The sequence below is a fragment of the Thalia democratica genome, chromosome 7, assembly GCF_965202585.1.
Source record: "Thalia democratica chromosome 7, ktThaDemo2.hap1.1, whole genome shotgun sequence".
In the NCBI taxonomy this organism is placed as follows: domain Eukaryota; kingdom Metazoa; phylum Chordata; class Thaliacea; order Salpida; family Salpidae; genus Thalia; species Thalia democratica.
Window position 1 is genome coordinate 47,649,417 of NC_139171.1, and position 15,797 is coordinate 47,665,213.

General features: G+C 24.5%; 1 protein-coding gene across 1 annotated transcript; it reads right to left on the reverse strand.

Annotated features, from left to right (window-relative positions):
* Window positions 1-646: 646 nt before the first annotated feature.
* Window positions 647-12,210, reverse strand: LOC145840303 (uncharacterized). The gene is made up of 13 exons (XM_082947512.1): window positions 11,996-12,210; window positions 11,727-11,915; window positions 11,392-11,513; window positions 11,022-11,166; window positions 10,340-10,480; window positions 9,683-9,844; window positions 9,261-9,431; window positions 8,966-9,109; window positions 7,065-7,144; window positions 4,333-4,429; window positions 3,799-4,010; window positions 1,199-1,349; window positions 647-878 (listed from the first exon to the last, which is right to left on the reverse strand). Exons 1-13 carry the CDS (start codon window positions 12,068-12,070, stop codon window positions 777-779), a joined length of 1,791 nt encoding a protein of 596 aa, XP_082803638.1. The 5' UTR covers window positions 12,071-12,210; the 3' UTR covers window positions 647-776.
* Window positions 12,211-15,797: the final 3,587 nt, after the last annotated feature.

Here is a 15,797-nt window from a genome sequence, read left to right on the forward strand (position 1 = left end):
TAAGTATGTTTATTTGTTGAAATTTAAAAATTTATAATATTACTTAGTAACTTACATTTTTCTAACCTTAACATAAACTAATTTGGTAGTATTATGTTTTTCCTAAATTGATAGCTTTAATTAAACAATAAGTTTTATTTTGTTTTTTTTATACATAAATGCCAATTTTATTTCAAGTTTAGCCTAATGTCTTCTTGCATGTTTATATATAAAAAAATTACATGTTTTATTTTACTGATGATCTCCTTTGATTGAGTTCAAACGTGTGGAACATTGCTTTGTTAATAAAATTAGAAAAATTGAATTAACACCAGTTATACAAACAATATTCAAAATAGTTTCTTAATTACTTATAAGAGTTTTAAATTTTTATTTCTCAAGGAATCATATTGTTTGTATAAGTATACTACAATAATTTAGGATTTTTAAGGATTTCGTACTGTGTCAAGAGTTAGTAAACTTAATACAAGTGATGCCAAGTTAAAAATGACCATACAAAAATTTTTTCGTGTTTTTAGCTGAATTAAAATAAATTTTGTATATATGTTTTTTGATATCTGTGTACTATTTCTTAAACGTTTAAAACAAAATTGAATGATTAATTTAATATGAAATAAAAAAATCAAATATTTTTCATAGTTGATGTAGAAAATTGCAAAAGCTTTGAACAAATCTTTGAAAGGCCTTTAAAGTAAAAAAAATACAGTTTTTTTTTTCTCGCTGAAAAAAGTTTACAACAGAAAGTTACTAATACAAACATATTTTTTATTAAAAATTTAGTAGCATATAGTTCTAATCATTCCATTGAGTTCAACAAGTTGTAGGCCTTCAGCTCTTACTTCGTCCTTTTCTTTTTTCAACTCTTTAGTTTCCATACTCTGTTCAAGAAAACAAACTTTAAAAATTTACTTTTAGTACTGTATGACTTATTTTTAGATTTAAATTATCAGTAAAACTATTCGAAAAAAAGATCTTAAACGATTTTTATTATATTTAGGAGGTTACATCTTTAACTATAATTTAAAAAAAACTTATTATGAAATCATTTCTGTATATTTTTATATGTTCTTTTAAGGTATTTCTACTAATGTTTTCAAATGTGTTCACAAAAAGAAACATACAATATGTATTTTTTTACAAGCATAAAGAAGTAACTGTATAAAGAATATTACAAAATCAAGTATATTTGTAAACAAACTTTTAGACTTGCATCGTGACTTCTAAGGTTTGAAACAAATTTTGAAGCAGCAATATTCGCCAAATTGTTTTCAAAAAAGTATTTTGTACTAACAAGCTTTAAATTGCAAGTAGGACTTGGTATGTAGTCAACGAAAACATTCAAAAAGCACCTGAAATAATTAGTTGTTTGAGTAGTATAAGTGTACTTATTCTAATTTATTATATATTTTATATACTTTAATATAGAGTACTTTAAAAGATATCAAAAGTTAAATAATTTGATATCTGTTATTAATAGATAGCACTAATGTGTCAGCTTTGGTAACTCTTTACTAAAAAGTCTTTAGCTACGAAGCTTAGTGTCATTTTAATACTTTATCATTTAAATATGACTCCAAGTTATTAAAATACCTAAACTTACTTACAATCTCATCATCAAATTTACTTAATAATGAAATATACAAAAACTAATTTACTTGCTTAATTTTTTTATACTTTTATACAATTTTTTATATTTAGCTTAAATAATGACTTAACGTAAATGACTCAATTACTATAACCTCTATAGTAAGAAAACTTGTAAACAATGTTTTAAAAGATTTAAATCAAAATTAATTTTTTTTTGGTATATTAAAAAAAAATATTATCACTTTTTTTTTGTTTTAACACGTTTAATAAAAAGTCTTAATATTAAAGTGCTTATAAATTTTCTTAGAGTATTTTTTTAAAACTTTTATTCTACACAAAGTATTAGTAGTTGCGTCAAAACTGAAAAACCCCAAAATGCGCTATATTTAAAAATATCAAGTGTCTATAAGTTAAGAACACTTGACAATAGAGTCTACTAACGGTTAAGAGAGAAATAATAATACAAGTTTTTTAACTTTTAAGATATGCTACCGAAACTAAAAAAGCCGAAATTTCCTAGTTTTTCTATTAGCTCTGGTACAAACACAACTAACCCTAAATCTAAAAAGGTGTTCACACTAAGTATTTATGATATTTTATTGTACAATTATGCTTTGAGAAAACAAAATAAATGAACAGTTACGTATTACAATGTTTAGTTAACAACTTAAAAAAGCTTTAAAGCTTTTTAAGATTGATTTTCGTAGTTCATTATTAGTTTTTGCCTCTGTTTGTGGGAAAGGATTAAAGCTTTTAATACGATTTCATATTCATTTTCATTGATTTATGTATAAACAAACTAGTAGAATATAAACCTCTTTGTATAATTTAAATATAACCGATGTATTTTTATTGTCATTTAATTTGCAAAGTTTCAAACAAAGCTAGAAAAAAGAGATTTTATCATTACAAATATATATTTTTTGTTTATATTCGCAGTAATAATATTATAACATTTACGTCCTCCTGAAATGTCAACTTAATTTTTTAGTTATATTTACAAACAAAAAATATCTCAATACGTTAATTATACAGCTCATAAAAGTTTTCTAAAGTAATTTTGAGGTACTACATAAAAAACAGTATTCAAACCATAAGCTTCGTTTTCTATATAATTGTAGTTACGTCATAATGTGTTTTATAGTTTTACTGCATGAAAGTATATGTTCTTACAGTTATTATTTTATTTGCTTGCTGACAAGTGACGACTGTTTTGAAAGTACTTCAAACAATAATAATGACTTTAAAATATAAATTTTGTTTAAATTTTTGAGGTATGATTTTTTGTATCAGTTGCTTACGTTTGGAAACCTGCTAACAATAATATAGTAAAGAATATAAAAGTTTAATGGAAGAGAGCTAAAATCTGTCCCCTGCTTTGGTAAAAAAAAATATTTTATACTTTATCTCTTTTTATAAATTTGTCGTAGCTATCTTTTATTTTTGAAAAAAGAAAGAACTAAAAATTAAAAGTGGTTTTATATAAAGTTCATATTGGTGTTATTTCGTTTTTTATATAATAATTGCTGATTTGTACGTATATTAAGGTAAATTTGTAAATTGAGTAACTTTATTTTACGTAAAATGTATACAAAAGTTCTAAAGAGAAATGTTATACAATTTTACAATCAGAACTCAAAGCAAATGAATCATTTACCTCGTTAAAATTTATACTTCAAAACTTATAATTTTTAAATTTAGAAATTAAAACTTATACTTTAGTAAGAAAAATAAATTTTTTATACTAAGAAATAACTAAATATAGTTTATCCGTAATTTAAAAATAATTTAGGTAAAAAAGTTAAACACTGTTATTATACGTAAAAACAAATGATAAAGTTACTTTTCATTTCTTTTTTGTTTTTGCTTCGTAATTATATTTAACAATACTCAAATGTTAAAAAAATAGTTTTCTTATTATTAATGAGTGTCAATACTACCCTAAGAAATTAAAATAATAATTAATGGAAAATAAATAGAACAAAATTTTTCAGAACGGTTAAATAAAGTATATTTAGTTAAATAAATATCTAATGTCTTCCACAAATATTATATTTTAAATAATTCTTTTATAAAATATGCTTTCACTCTACTGGAGGTCATCATGTACAAATAAGTTCTTTTTAAAGAAGGAACAAAAATTTTGATGAGATTTAATTTTTTTTAACAAAATAAATAAATAATAATACTAATATAATAATCTAATCTCACCTCGTTCTCATAATGCTTCGCGATTTAATCAACTTGTTTGGATTCTTTTTTATCTCTTCCAACGTGAACTTTTTTCTACCTTTGAAAAGCAACGCGTCCCAGTACCTGTTTTTTTCATACGGTTCAAACGGGTACCTCATTCCCACACAACCGTACTTCCAAGCGAAGTACTTCAAGTACGAACTGTGATCGCTGTAGTGGACTATCGCTACCTTAATGATACAACTGTTGTTCAGATATTTAAAAATACTGCCAAATAGTTTTATTGTAGTAATATTGTGATTAAATTTTTACTGACACCAACTTACAGATAGATCAACTTTTTTTTAGTATTTAATGCAATCTATAAAATGATTAATAGGCATTAACAAACGAAAAAAAACATTTAATAAAAATTTAAGAAGGCGTTTTTCTAAATTTTGAAAAGCTATTGGTTTTTTAGCAGAAAACTAGTTAGATAAAAACTTTGTTTTTCTTTTTTATAAACAACAAAGCTCTCTTTTAAAAGTAACCGTTTTGTAGTTTTATTTTCACCTGATGTATAAATGTAGTAATCGCATCAATCATTTTTACTTCGTCGAAATTCGGAACATGCTCTGCAATTTCTTTTGATAACTTTTCCCATTCATCTCTATTAATAATAAAAAATACGTAAAAAAGTTTAAAAAAATTAGTTAAACTTTTTAAGTAAAGAAAATAAATTACCATATACTTCAACATTTTTCTGTTTGAATTTAACCTTAGAGCTACTTACTGGGACACACTTAAACTCAGTCTGACCCTTTGCTACTCGACGAAAACCAACCCAAATAATTTCTAATAAAATTAACTCTTTAGTTTTACAAAATTTAATCGTAAAAAGTGACACCCGTGAAAAGCGAAGACTTGTGCAAAAGTGACACTCGGAATTTAAATTAGAATAATTAGTTAATCGGGCTATAAATAGTTTGGGTGTAAATTTATTATGGTTGGAAGTTATACAGATTGGAAATCTTCAGTTGGAAAAAAAAATGGGTGTAATTAAATTAATGTTGGAGTTGAGCGAGCAGGTTTGATTTGATGTAAGTAGAAACTAATTGGATGAGAACTGGTATGGGTTTGAAGTTGTTTAGGGCTGATGATTTGGATTTAAACTAAATGAAATAACTTGGATAGGAAGTGGTAGTGTAAACTTAAAAAGTTGTATTAGCGTTTTTAAATAAAATATGTTTTGATTAGCTAAATATGATTTGATTAGCTAAAGTATATAAGCTATTTTTTTTTACGTAGTAATTGGTTATACTATCAATTTCAAACCAAAATATCTAGTATGCACAACTAGCACATTTTTAGTTTATTAAGATGTTACAATAAATCGTATGTAATTTAGGTCAGGGTTTCTCAAAGTGAACTGACTAAGTGGCTTCCTTGAGGGCCATTACATAAATTTAGGGGCCATAAGCAGCAAAGGGGCGAAAGGGGGCTATGAGGTCATAATTTGAAACTTACACTAGGTATTCTGGAGCTGATGATGAAGAGTAAAAAAAAAATAATAAAGGTCTTAGGTGTTTTTTATGATGGTTTTTTAAGAAATGTTGTTGGAGGGAACCAAATCAGTTGCATAAAAGTATTACTTTTGGTATAAGCTACGTAAGCAAGCACTACATTACTAAAATTTTAGTGTTGCTGAACAAAATATATCGTCTTGTTTAAATAAAAAAGCTAGTAAAACGAATTCGCCTTTATAAATCGTTTAGTGTCTAAAGTTAGAAAATAGTTATTCAATTCTTTTAAGTTTAACAAACACTTAAAGGCGAAAAAAAGCTATATTTTCTGAGAATCAGAGAAAAATATGTTTGATGAAAACATAGTAAAAAAATTATATACCATATGCAACTTATTATTAACAGATTACTCATTTTGTTTTATATTTTATTTCACAAAGCTTTTCAAAACTATAATAGTTTCATTCTCAACAGGTAATCTTAAATGGAATTTGAAAAAATTTTTGGTTAGTAAACAGCTGAAAAAATATTTTTTAAATTATGACGTATGAATAAATTCAAATAAGTACAAACTTAAGAGATTTAGCAAGTAAAACTAAAGTGAAGGTATGTTTATTAATTAATTGTTAATAATTTTGCTTTTCTATACAATGCTATTCGCGTATATAACTTAAGTCGCTCTTCCTCAATCAATATTGATTCAAGGCTGTAAAGTTTGCTTTATTTACATCGTTTTAAAACTTTAAAGTTTTGAACTATGTCAGAGTTTTGACAGGGTGTGCAATTAAAAAGATGTTCAAATATTGTGCTGTTTTTATCTGTTCCGCAGTAGTCTGTAATTTGTCGGACAACTTGCCGTGATGTTTCTCCAATGTAAGAGATGCTCTGATCTGCAGAGCAGGTGTATTTATAAATAACATTTGCGTCAAATACTTCCGAGCATTTACTTTTGATGTGAAATAAAATAGAAAACAAAATGAGTGATCTGATAATAATAATTTGCAAATGGTATATAAATACGTTAAAAAACCTTACTATAATAGTACATATTAAACAAAGAAGTCGTTTTAAAAGGAAGGTTATAAAAATACAAAATATTTAGTTTTATTAGCCACCGGTTTTATTGCTAAATGGATTATTATACTACAATGCTGTAAGAAGTGGTAAAATAAAAGTACAAAGTTACAAATGTTTTTATAAATGTAATTAGTTACAAAAATCTATAGAAAAACATGCTAAGAAAAACATACATAAAACAATATAAGAAAATACACGTAAAACATTCTAAAGCAAGCCGTGAAAGTAAAATAATTTTGGTGTCGTTTTTAAACTGACAATGTTTTAATGATTTATCTAATATCGTAGAAAAATTTTGAAGACTTAAGTACAAATGGTTGTTAAAGTCAGAAATTGATAGCAATTTTGTGAAATAAGTGTAATTTTAATAAGTATGCTGTTTCTTTTTTAAATGCAAAAAATATTTCTAGTCAAAAAAGTATATAATATTAATTTTTAAACTATTCTAAAAACATTTTTTTTCCAATATTTTATTATATACAAAAAACACAGAAAATTTAAGTACATATAAAAAATTTTAACTAAAACTAAAAGTAAAAAAGACTAAATACAGTTAAAAAAAAGTTTGTAATGATTTTAGATAAGGTAGTCTTACTTGTTAAGTTTTATATCATTAATAACAAATTATATATTTTTTAATACCCGTTAAATAAATATCATAACTTCATTTAAATTTATATTTACAATAGCAAACAAAATACTCACAAATCTATAAATTGTTGAATTTCTTCTACAAAACTTCTTACTACAAAATAATAGCCCCTTAAAAACTTCATGTAAGGTATCTAAAAAATAGATAGTCGTTATTAAATTTATTTTGAAATATAAAAAACCGGTCCTTAAGTAGTTTTTAAATAAATTAAATCTAGGAATTTATTAAACTATTGCTACTAAGTTGAAGTTTAGGTTTTGTTCGATTTATGAATCAGTTTGAAGATAGGTTGTTTATCTTAATTTTAAGATAATATATGTAACAATATAACTTTTTTATTGTTATTTACAAACAAGTTCACCTACCTAAACATTTTTTACCAAATTAAACTAGAAGCAAATATTTACAATTTAGCATTTAAAGTAGTAGAAATCAAACCTGTAAAAATATCAACTACTTTTAAAATGTTTAGTTTTACTTCTTTCAACACTGCGTATGCAACGTATTTCAAACATTTAGATATCGCTATCAATGTCATTTATGAATTTTCTATAGCTACAATTTTGTTGTTTACCTCTATTTAATATAAGAAGGTCAAGTCGTAATAAAAATTCCAGTTTTTTTTTACTTCAAATAATAATTCAACGGGGAACGGGTAAAAATTTCACGAAGACAAAGTTGCACGAGGTTACTAAATTGAACGAGGGGACTAAATTGCACAAAGACAAAATTGCACGAAGATACTTTTGCGCGAAGACAAACTTTCACGAAGAGACAAATTGCACGAGAGCACAAAATTGCATGAGAGTAGAAAAAAACAGAAAAAAACATGAAAAAAAGAAACTAAAAGATACACAAACAAAAAGGAAAACAAAAGTTACTGACCGAAGGTTAGGGGTAATAGTGATAGTAAAAGTAAAAATAAGAAAAAAACTAATAAAAAGTATTCAAAAAAAAAAAAGAATAAATAAAAACAGATTAAAAAAAAAAGCTACCGACCGAGGGTAAGGTTCAGGGTAACAGTAATAGAAAAAAAAAAAAAAAAAAAAAAATTATTAAAGAAAAATTCAACCCGTGCAAAATTTTCAGCTCATGCAAAAGTTTCTTTTTGTAAAAGTTACCACTCGTGCAAAATTGTCTTCATGCAAAAGTATCTTCGTGCAGTTATGTGCGCTTGTGCAATTTTGTCCCCTCGTGCAACTTTGTACGCTCGTGCAAATTTGACAGCTACCCAAGTTAACTAACCTTGAGTTTTTGAATAACTTTAGCTAAATAGTACAAAAACTTCAAAATAAAAAAACAGTAAATAATCTCTCAATTTAGTGGTTACTTCAAAAACGAAAATCAAAACAAAACCTATAACTCAAAAACTAAATGGGTTTTGAAATGTAAAACTTTTACTTTATTTTACAGCATTCTTTTTATGTATCGCTTGTTTAATTACTACATGTATATAAATATATTTTTATACATAACTTACTGTACAAAAAATTTCATTATTTTACGTCATAATACCGATAAAATTTTCAAATTATAAGTTTTTATTAAACATTGTTTATAGATATTAGCTTTACTGATGAGTATATGAGGTAAAATATCTCATATACGAAACGATCGTATAAACCTATTGTTTTTTATATAATCAAATAAATATTCAGCTCAAATTTAAATTGTCGAGCGCTATCGACCAGAACTTAAAAAAAAACTATTAACATTTTTTTCATATATATATACTTTTTTATCAGACAAAAATCCGATACAAAAAACTATACAAACTGTATATAGATTTAATAAATAAATAATTAGTTTTAACTAATTATAATTATATTTCTTAAAGTATATTATTATTATATCATTATATTTTTTTAGTTTAAAATTATGTTTTTATATTAAAACAAACTATGTTTGCAGTTAAATTTTAAAACAACGTAACTAAATAATTACTTTTATTTACCTGTGAAATTTTTTCGTTAGTAACAAATTTAGGTGGAAAAATATCGTGACATCTCTTTTTTGGTTTGACAACTTTTTTCTCCTTTAGACTATCATCAGATAAGACTTCACAAATTTCATTCGATGTTAGATGTTCGTCTTTTGTCTAATGCAGAAGTTAAAATAACTTTTACAATAAATAAATAATTTAGCCTTTTACTTTTGAGTATGTTTTTTTTCTGTCTCGAAAAGTTTGCCTTACAATTGTAAAAGTTTTCAATGTTTTAAGATTACAGCTTTAATTTAATAAAACTAGCTTTTTTCTGGGCGAATTGATCTTCTTCTTCAAGCTTGCAGTAGTACGACTCACACTTTTCAGCTATTCCTATCACAAATTGTTCCATGGTAACTGGAAAAGCTTGCCATTGCACAAACAGCCTATCTATTATCGAGCGCTTGTTGTTAGTCGCTTTGCCGATCCTTATTGCCTGAAAAGTTTTAAATCTATTATAAGTAAAAACTGGGAAATGTGCTTTATGATTGTTGTAGCAAAAGTTCAGCTTGTTTTGTTACCTTAAAACAACTTTTTAAATTGTTTAACTACAAATTTATATTAAGTAAAAAGTTGTTTAATAAAAAATAAAAACTGTCTATCAAAAGTACTAGTTTTTATTTCCAAATAATACCTAAAACAAGTTCTACCTGCATACATCACTATAAAGTTGTATATAAAGTTTACTTGGTAGTTTATGGCTTCTGTAAATCGAAAATGAGGTGACAACAGCTTGTACAGGTATCCTTTTTTGTTCAAAACTTGCTTACTTTTTACACAAATTGTGCTTGGAAGAACAAAGTGAACATGATTATGAGCCAAACCAGGTACGTAGTATGTCATACAAATCTGCCGTGAGTATTTCAGCTTTAAATATGGTTTGAGTTTTATCGAAGCTTTGTTTATTAATTCATATTAATTATCTACCGGGTCGGGAAGTCTTTTTCAACTTAATATTTGTTTAGATCCAGATATTTTTTACAAACCAAGATTCGGCCGGATCCAGATTTTGATTTTTATTCTTTATAATCGAGATCCGGCCGGATCCGGTAGATATTTTTATTTATGACAAAATAATTCACTAGTAAAAAACTGTTCTAAAACAATAATTTTTTATTAGCGTAAAATGTTTTCTAGTATGGATCTAAATAATTTTATAGTTAAAGAAATTAAAAAATAACGATGGTGGAAATTTCTAATCAGCTTTCTAGAATCTAAAACCATCGTATCATGATGTTTAAATTTATAAAAAAGTTCTATACATTTTAGCAAACTCTTAAATTGGCAATTTACTCAAACAAAAGTATTAATTTATTTTGTTAAGCTTAAAAAACACATAAAAACCTGAAGATGCAATTTAGCTTGCTTGTAGTTGTCTAAATCGTGTTCGCGATCCGAGTGGAACTCTTTACCGTTGTACATGACTATAATTATTTTTGAATAATCTTCTTTTATATAAACTTTTCTTGCGTCAAAAAAGAAACCCTTCATTTTATAATATTTATTATATAGTGATATTTCAGCTAGCTTTAATATGTATGTTCAATCATTTAAGGTCAAAACTGTGATAAAAAAGTAGTGTTGTACACAACTTTTTATAAAAATTACTACAATCTTCATATTAAAATTATAAAATTTTATTAAACACAACAAGTTTGGTTTCGAAATTTAATTTGTACACACAAAATTTTTGTAAAAAGAAATAAAGAAGTTTCAATGAGTTAATTAAAAGTCAAAACTATATTTTATTGCTGAGTTGTTTGATTTTTTTTTTCAGATTTTAAGACTTAATTTTTGTTTTTTTTAGCAATACAAACAGCTTTAGAAAAATCAATGAAGTTAAGTGGAAGTCTAAAACTAGTACTAACATTTTTAAATTATGTTTTAAAATATTTACTTTTAGTTTGAAATAGTTGTTTTATAAAATTGAGTCCTTAGATGTAATATCATTTAGTGAATTTGTTTTGTAACTCATTTTTTAACTTTGAAGAAGCAATAATTAAAACAAATAACTGCTAAACATTACTTTGAACAATGTTAAGCTTTCGAAGCCTTTCATATGAAACAGAAACATACTTTTCTCTTCACACCAACTAACTGAGTGAGCGCAGACTGAGTTCATGATGACGTATATCAACTGTGAGTCACTTATTAGCGGTATTGTCTGTAAGCTATTAAAAAGTTCTTCAATATCAACCAATGAGCCCGTGAAAACTTATAAATTAACACAGAAGCTTATGAAATTTGTTACAGATAAAGTTTTTACTTACGTATAAAATGTTTAATTGAAAAATTTAAATAAAGTTAACAAAAACGTTTAAATGTTATAAATTAACATCGTTATATTTAATTTTACGCTATATCCCTTCTAAATAAAATTAAACTTAAAAATTTACCCTGCAAACATTTTGGTGATTTCATAACATGTCCAAAAAGTAAATCGCCAATAATAAACAAAACGTCTATTTTGCATAAAGTCTAACTTTTCATCTGTACAAGTTTTTGAAATATCGGATACCTTAACCAAAATACTAGTTAATTTTTAGATAAAGTTAGGGGTAATTGTCAATAGTGTTTTAATACTTTAAACAACGTTTTTAGACAGGTAGAAGTTATCTGGCTTTAATTTATTAATCTTTGAGTCTAAAAACATTTTTTGTAAGCTAAAATAAAAGTCAAATATTACAAAAACATATTGCTTATTTTTATCAAAATTATTTTCTATACTTACATTATGTTTACGACTAAATTTTGCAAGTTCTGATTTTTCTACTATTCCAAAGTACCTGTATATTTTCAGTTTGGCTATCTTCACTCTTAATCCAGTATGCATAATAATATAAAGAGGAAGATAATAATTCAATAAGAAACAAAACAGGTAAAATGATAATATCCTCCTAGCTAGTTTCCGTAAAATACCCTAAAAATGTTAACTTTAACATTTCTAAGTTTCAAAAATTTAATTATTTTTTATGTTATTAAATGTGAAACAAATGTTACCATGAGAAAAAAACTGCTCGGTCTGTTTTCTTCCACCTGGTGAGAATAACTTCCATATTTGCATTTTTGTATCATTTTACATTTAATTGAAAAAAATGAATTTAAATTCTACACTAGGACAAACAAAGTACTATTTATAACAAAGCTAAGGTATTTCAACTTGTCTAAAAACTCAAGTAAAGCAAATTCATATTTTTTACAAGTGAAAGTTTGACTTAGATTATGCTCTTAAAAACCATTTAGGTGCAAATATTTTGTTTCTTTTGTTGTTAAAATATTCGTTACATTGTAAATAATTCAAAACATTAAACGCATCGTTTATTTTGTAGTTGATGCCCTCTAATAGTTTTAAGCTTAATAAAAGTTAATGTATAAAAAATACTTTAAACTATATCTTTAAACCAAATTAATCAAAAATACGTAAATAATAACAAATCGTTATGTAATTTGAATACAATTTCAGTTAAATTTAAACTAGTTTTGTATTGTTGATTAATTTGGTTTAAAGATCTCCTAAGTGGTTAGTACTAAAGTGATAAAAAATATTGAAAAACAACTTTAAAATGAATTTAAACCACACCTATATAAAAAGGTTTAAAATGTATTTTATTTCTGCGATAAGTTCTCAAAGTTTCAACATCAAGCATATTTTTTTGTAGTGGCGAGTTTTTCGTAACTAATAATTTTAAACTATTTTGTTTTCAACAGATATTATTTTATAAAATATACAATTAACCTTGTTTATAATAATTAGATGTTTCGTTCAACAGGTGAAAAGTGTTTTTTTTATAGTGAAAAGTATCTTTAGAAAAAACATTACTTAAAGTATACCTTTACTTAAAACTTTTAAACTCAAGCTTCTGTTACTAAACGATTCGATCATAATTTTAAAAACATTTCGTTAATTTATAAGCTTTTAAATATTTGATGTTTTTATAAGAGTTATAATTAAAACTATATCTATTTTCAGTCCTTAAGTAAAAAACTTTTTGAACAAAACTTATATTTAACATTAAAAAAACGTAAGTTAAAAATATTATAACAAAAGTCTACTTATTTTTATGACTAAAACTAAATTTTACATTTTCAAAGAGTATATTATTGTTTTCTTAATTAACCAAAGAGGCATTTTTAACGTAAATAATTATCATTTTATGTTTATGGTTCAGTTCGATTGAATAACATTTATAAACTAAGTTTATTAAAACTCACTACATCTTGCTAGCATTCAATTTTATTTTACTGTAAATATTATATTCTACATATAGCATTTTTGTAACAGCTTTATGTGAATTATGTATTAATTTTTAGCTTAATAAACAATCAAAATACAAAAAATAAAAGAATTTGAATTTTTACTTTTTTGGTTAACTTCACCATTATTTATTTAAGCTAATCTAAAATTTGTACGAAAATGCAAAATTATGTGTATTAGCTTAAGTTTAAATAACTAAACGTCTATCAAGCTATCTAACTCTTTTAATATTAAAACATAACCGCTTTGTATTTAGTTCTATTAAAAACTCTTGATAAAATCGATTTCTCTATAACTTCAGTTTTGTTGCTGACATTGAAGTTTTTTTAATTAAGTTTTTAAATAAAGTTCTTTCTCTTAAAATAAAGTGAATGATAATTTTTTTTTGTTATTTCCGCCTTATGCAAGTCGTAATAACATGAGTCAGAATAAAATGATTTACATTCAAAGTTTAAAAAATCTTTATATAACTCTTTTTTGCAATTATGAAAAATATTAAAAAGTGAAAGTGTTGTTATGAAATAACAAAAAAACACTATAGCTGAACTATAGGTGCATCCCTATAGTATTAAAAACATAAAGCAAACAGAAAACCAACCAACTATGAAAAAGTATTTATTATTGCTTTTTAACATCGGTTGTTTCGAAAAATAAAAAACTGAACGTTTTAAATTAGTTTAGTTTTAATTAACATGTTATTTGTGTGTTTTTAAGCGCCGTAACTTATGACTGCAAACTAGTTTTAACAGTTTAATTAAGCTAACACTTTAGAATCATTAACTGTAATACTTTCAAGTTGAAAATAAACCTTCCTCACTTTTAAAGTATTAAAGTATTATTGCTGTAGCTTTAAATTAACACTTTAAAATATGTCTTTTATATTGTTCTCAATTATCTTAAAAAGTAGACTTAAACTAAATCAGGACTTCCCAAACTTTTTTCAATAGGCCCCCTTTAAATAAATTAAAGAAGCTATGGCCCATTCAACAAGATTACTCAAAAAACTACCATTAAAAACACCTAAAACTTTCTTTTTTTTTTTGCTCCTTATCATCAATTCTAGAATATCAATTGTAAGTTTCAAATTATGACCTCATAGCTCCCCTGTGGCCCCTTAACTGATCATGGCCCCCATGGGGTCACTTGATCACTTTTGAAAACCCAGTACTAGATTTTATTTAAAAATAACTTGCTAAACTTACACTAATGTTTTTAACAGTATTTTACTTTACAACGGATTGATATGTATAAATGTTGACAACTCAACTTAATAGTAAATTTTTTTAATAGTTTTAAACTTGAGTAGTTAGTATCTATTCAATAGTGGATAGTGTTGAAAATTATATATATTTACTTTGTTTTTTCTGGTACTTTTAAATATTCAAAATAAAAAATGTCTTTATATTAAGTTTAAGTTTTTTATTCTTTTTATTTCATTTAATAGCAGAAATAGAACAAAAAGGAACTTTATGAATGAGGTAATTGAAAATAAAACGCATGCTATTATTGTTTATTGATCGATAAAAAATATCGCTCAAATAGTTTGGTCTAAGGACCTGGTGTACAAAGAAACCTTTCCATTATCGAGTCGTACTAAAATTTTTCTAATCTATTATAAAAACAAATATTTTAAATATAATAACTAATGTCATAATTATATTATTAAAAACTACTTAAAATTAAGAATATATAGAAATAATTATTTAGAAACTTTGTTGTTTGTTGTAAAAATATAAATTAGCTTTGTTAACGAAAAACAAAATTACATTTTTATTTTTTATATCAAAAATATATTATTTTCATTTAGTACTTACTGTAAATTACTACACATTCACTTTTTTTATCTTATGATTTTTTTCTAACGGTTAAAAAGCCTATGCTAAAAAGTTAAATTAACTTTAGGAAAAGTTAAAAGTTGTTTATCGTTTAAAATTTGTTTTAATTTTTATAAACTTTTTAACTTTATACATAATTTGTATATACAACTCAATAATTAAAAAAATTGTTTGTACTATGTAACTTACAATTTTTTTAATAGTTTTTTTATAAATAAGTTCTAAAATATTCTTATTAAAAAAACAGCTTGGTAGTTTAAAAATAATGTATGAATTATAAAACTGTTCTTAATTGTACTAAACTAAGGCATAAGGTTTAGTGAATATAAATTATTACATACTGAAGTAGTCTAATTTACTACAAGCCTAAAACAATTCAATGTTTAATATCTGTAATAAAAATCTAAAGAAATTAAAAAAACAAATTGTAGTAGTAATACGCCTAAGTTTTGTCTATACTTGAAAATAAATTTAAGTTTTATTAAGCTTATTCGTAATTTATTAGATAAAAGTGTTATAATAGTAAAAATCCGCCTAACGTAGCATTTCAAAATAGTATTTTTTTATAAAATTATTCAAAACATATGAAAACCTTAAAGAGTGGATATAAGAAAAGTAAAAAAAAAAGTTTTCTATTTAGCAGATTGTTGAATTTAAACAAATATAACTGTTTTTTTTACAGATTGGATACGATAAACTATTAAAAAACTAA

Excerpts from the sequence above, each read along its gene's own strand:
- LOC145840303 (XM_082947512.1), bottom strand. The coding sequence starts at position 12,070 with ATGATACAAAAATGCAAATATGGAAGTTATTCTCACCAGGTGGAAGAA. Across the intron at positions 4,430-7,064 it reads ATTCAACAATTTATAGATTT|AGATGAATGGGAAAAGTTAT; the intron begins GTGAGTATTTTG and ends TATTATTAATAG. Across the intron at positions 879-1,198 it reads GTCACGATGCAAGTCTAAAA|AGTATGGAAACTAAAGAGTT; the intron begins GTTTGTTTACAA and ends TTTCTTGAACAG.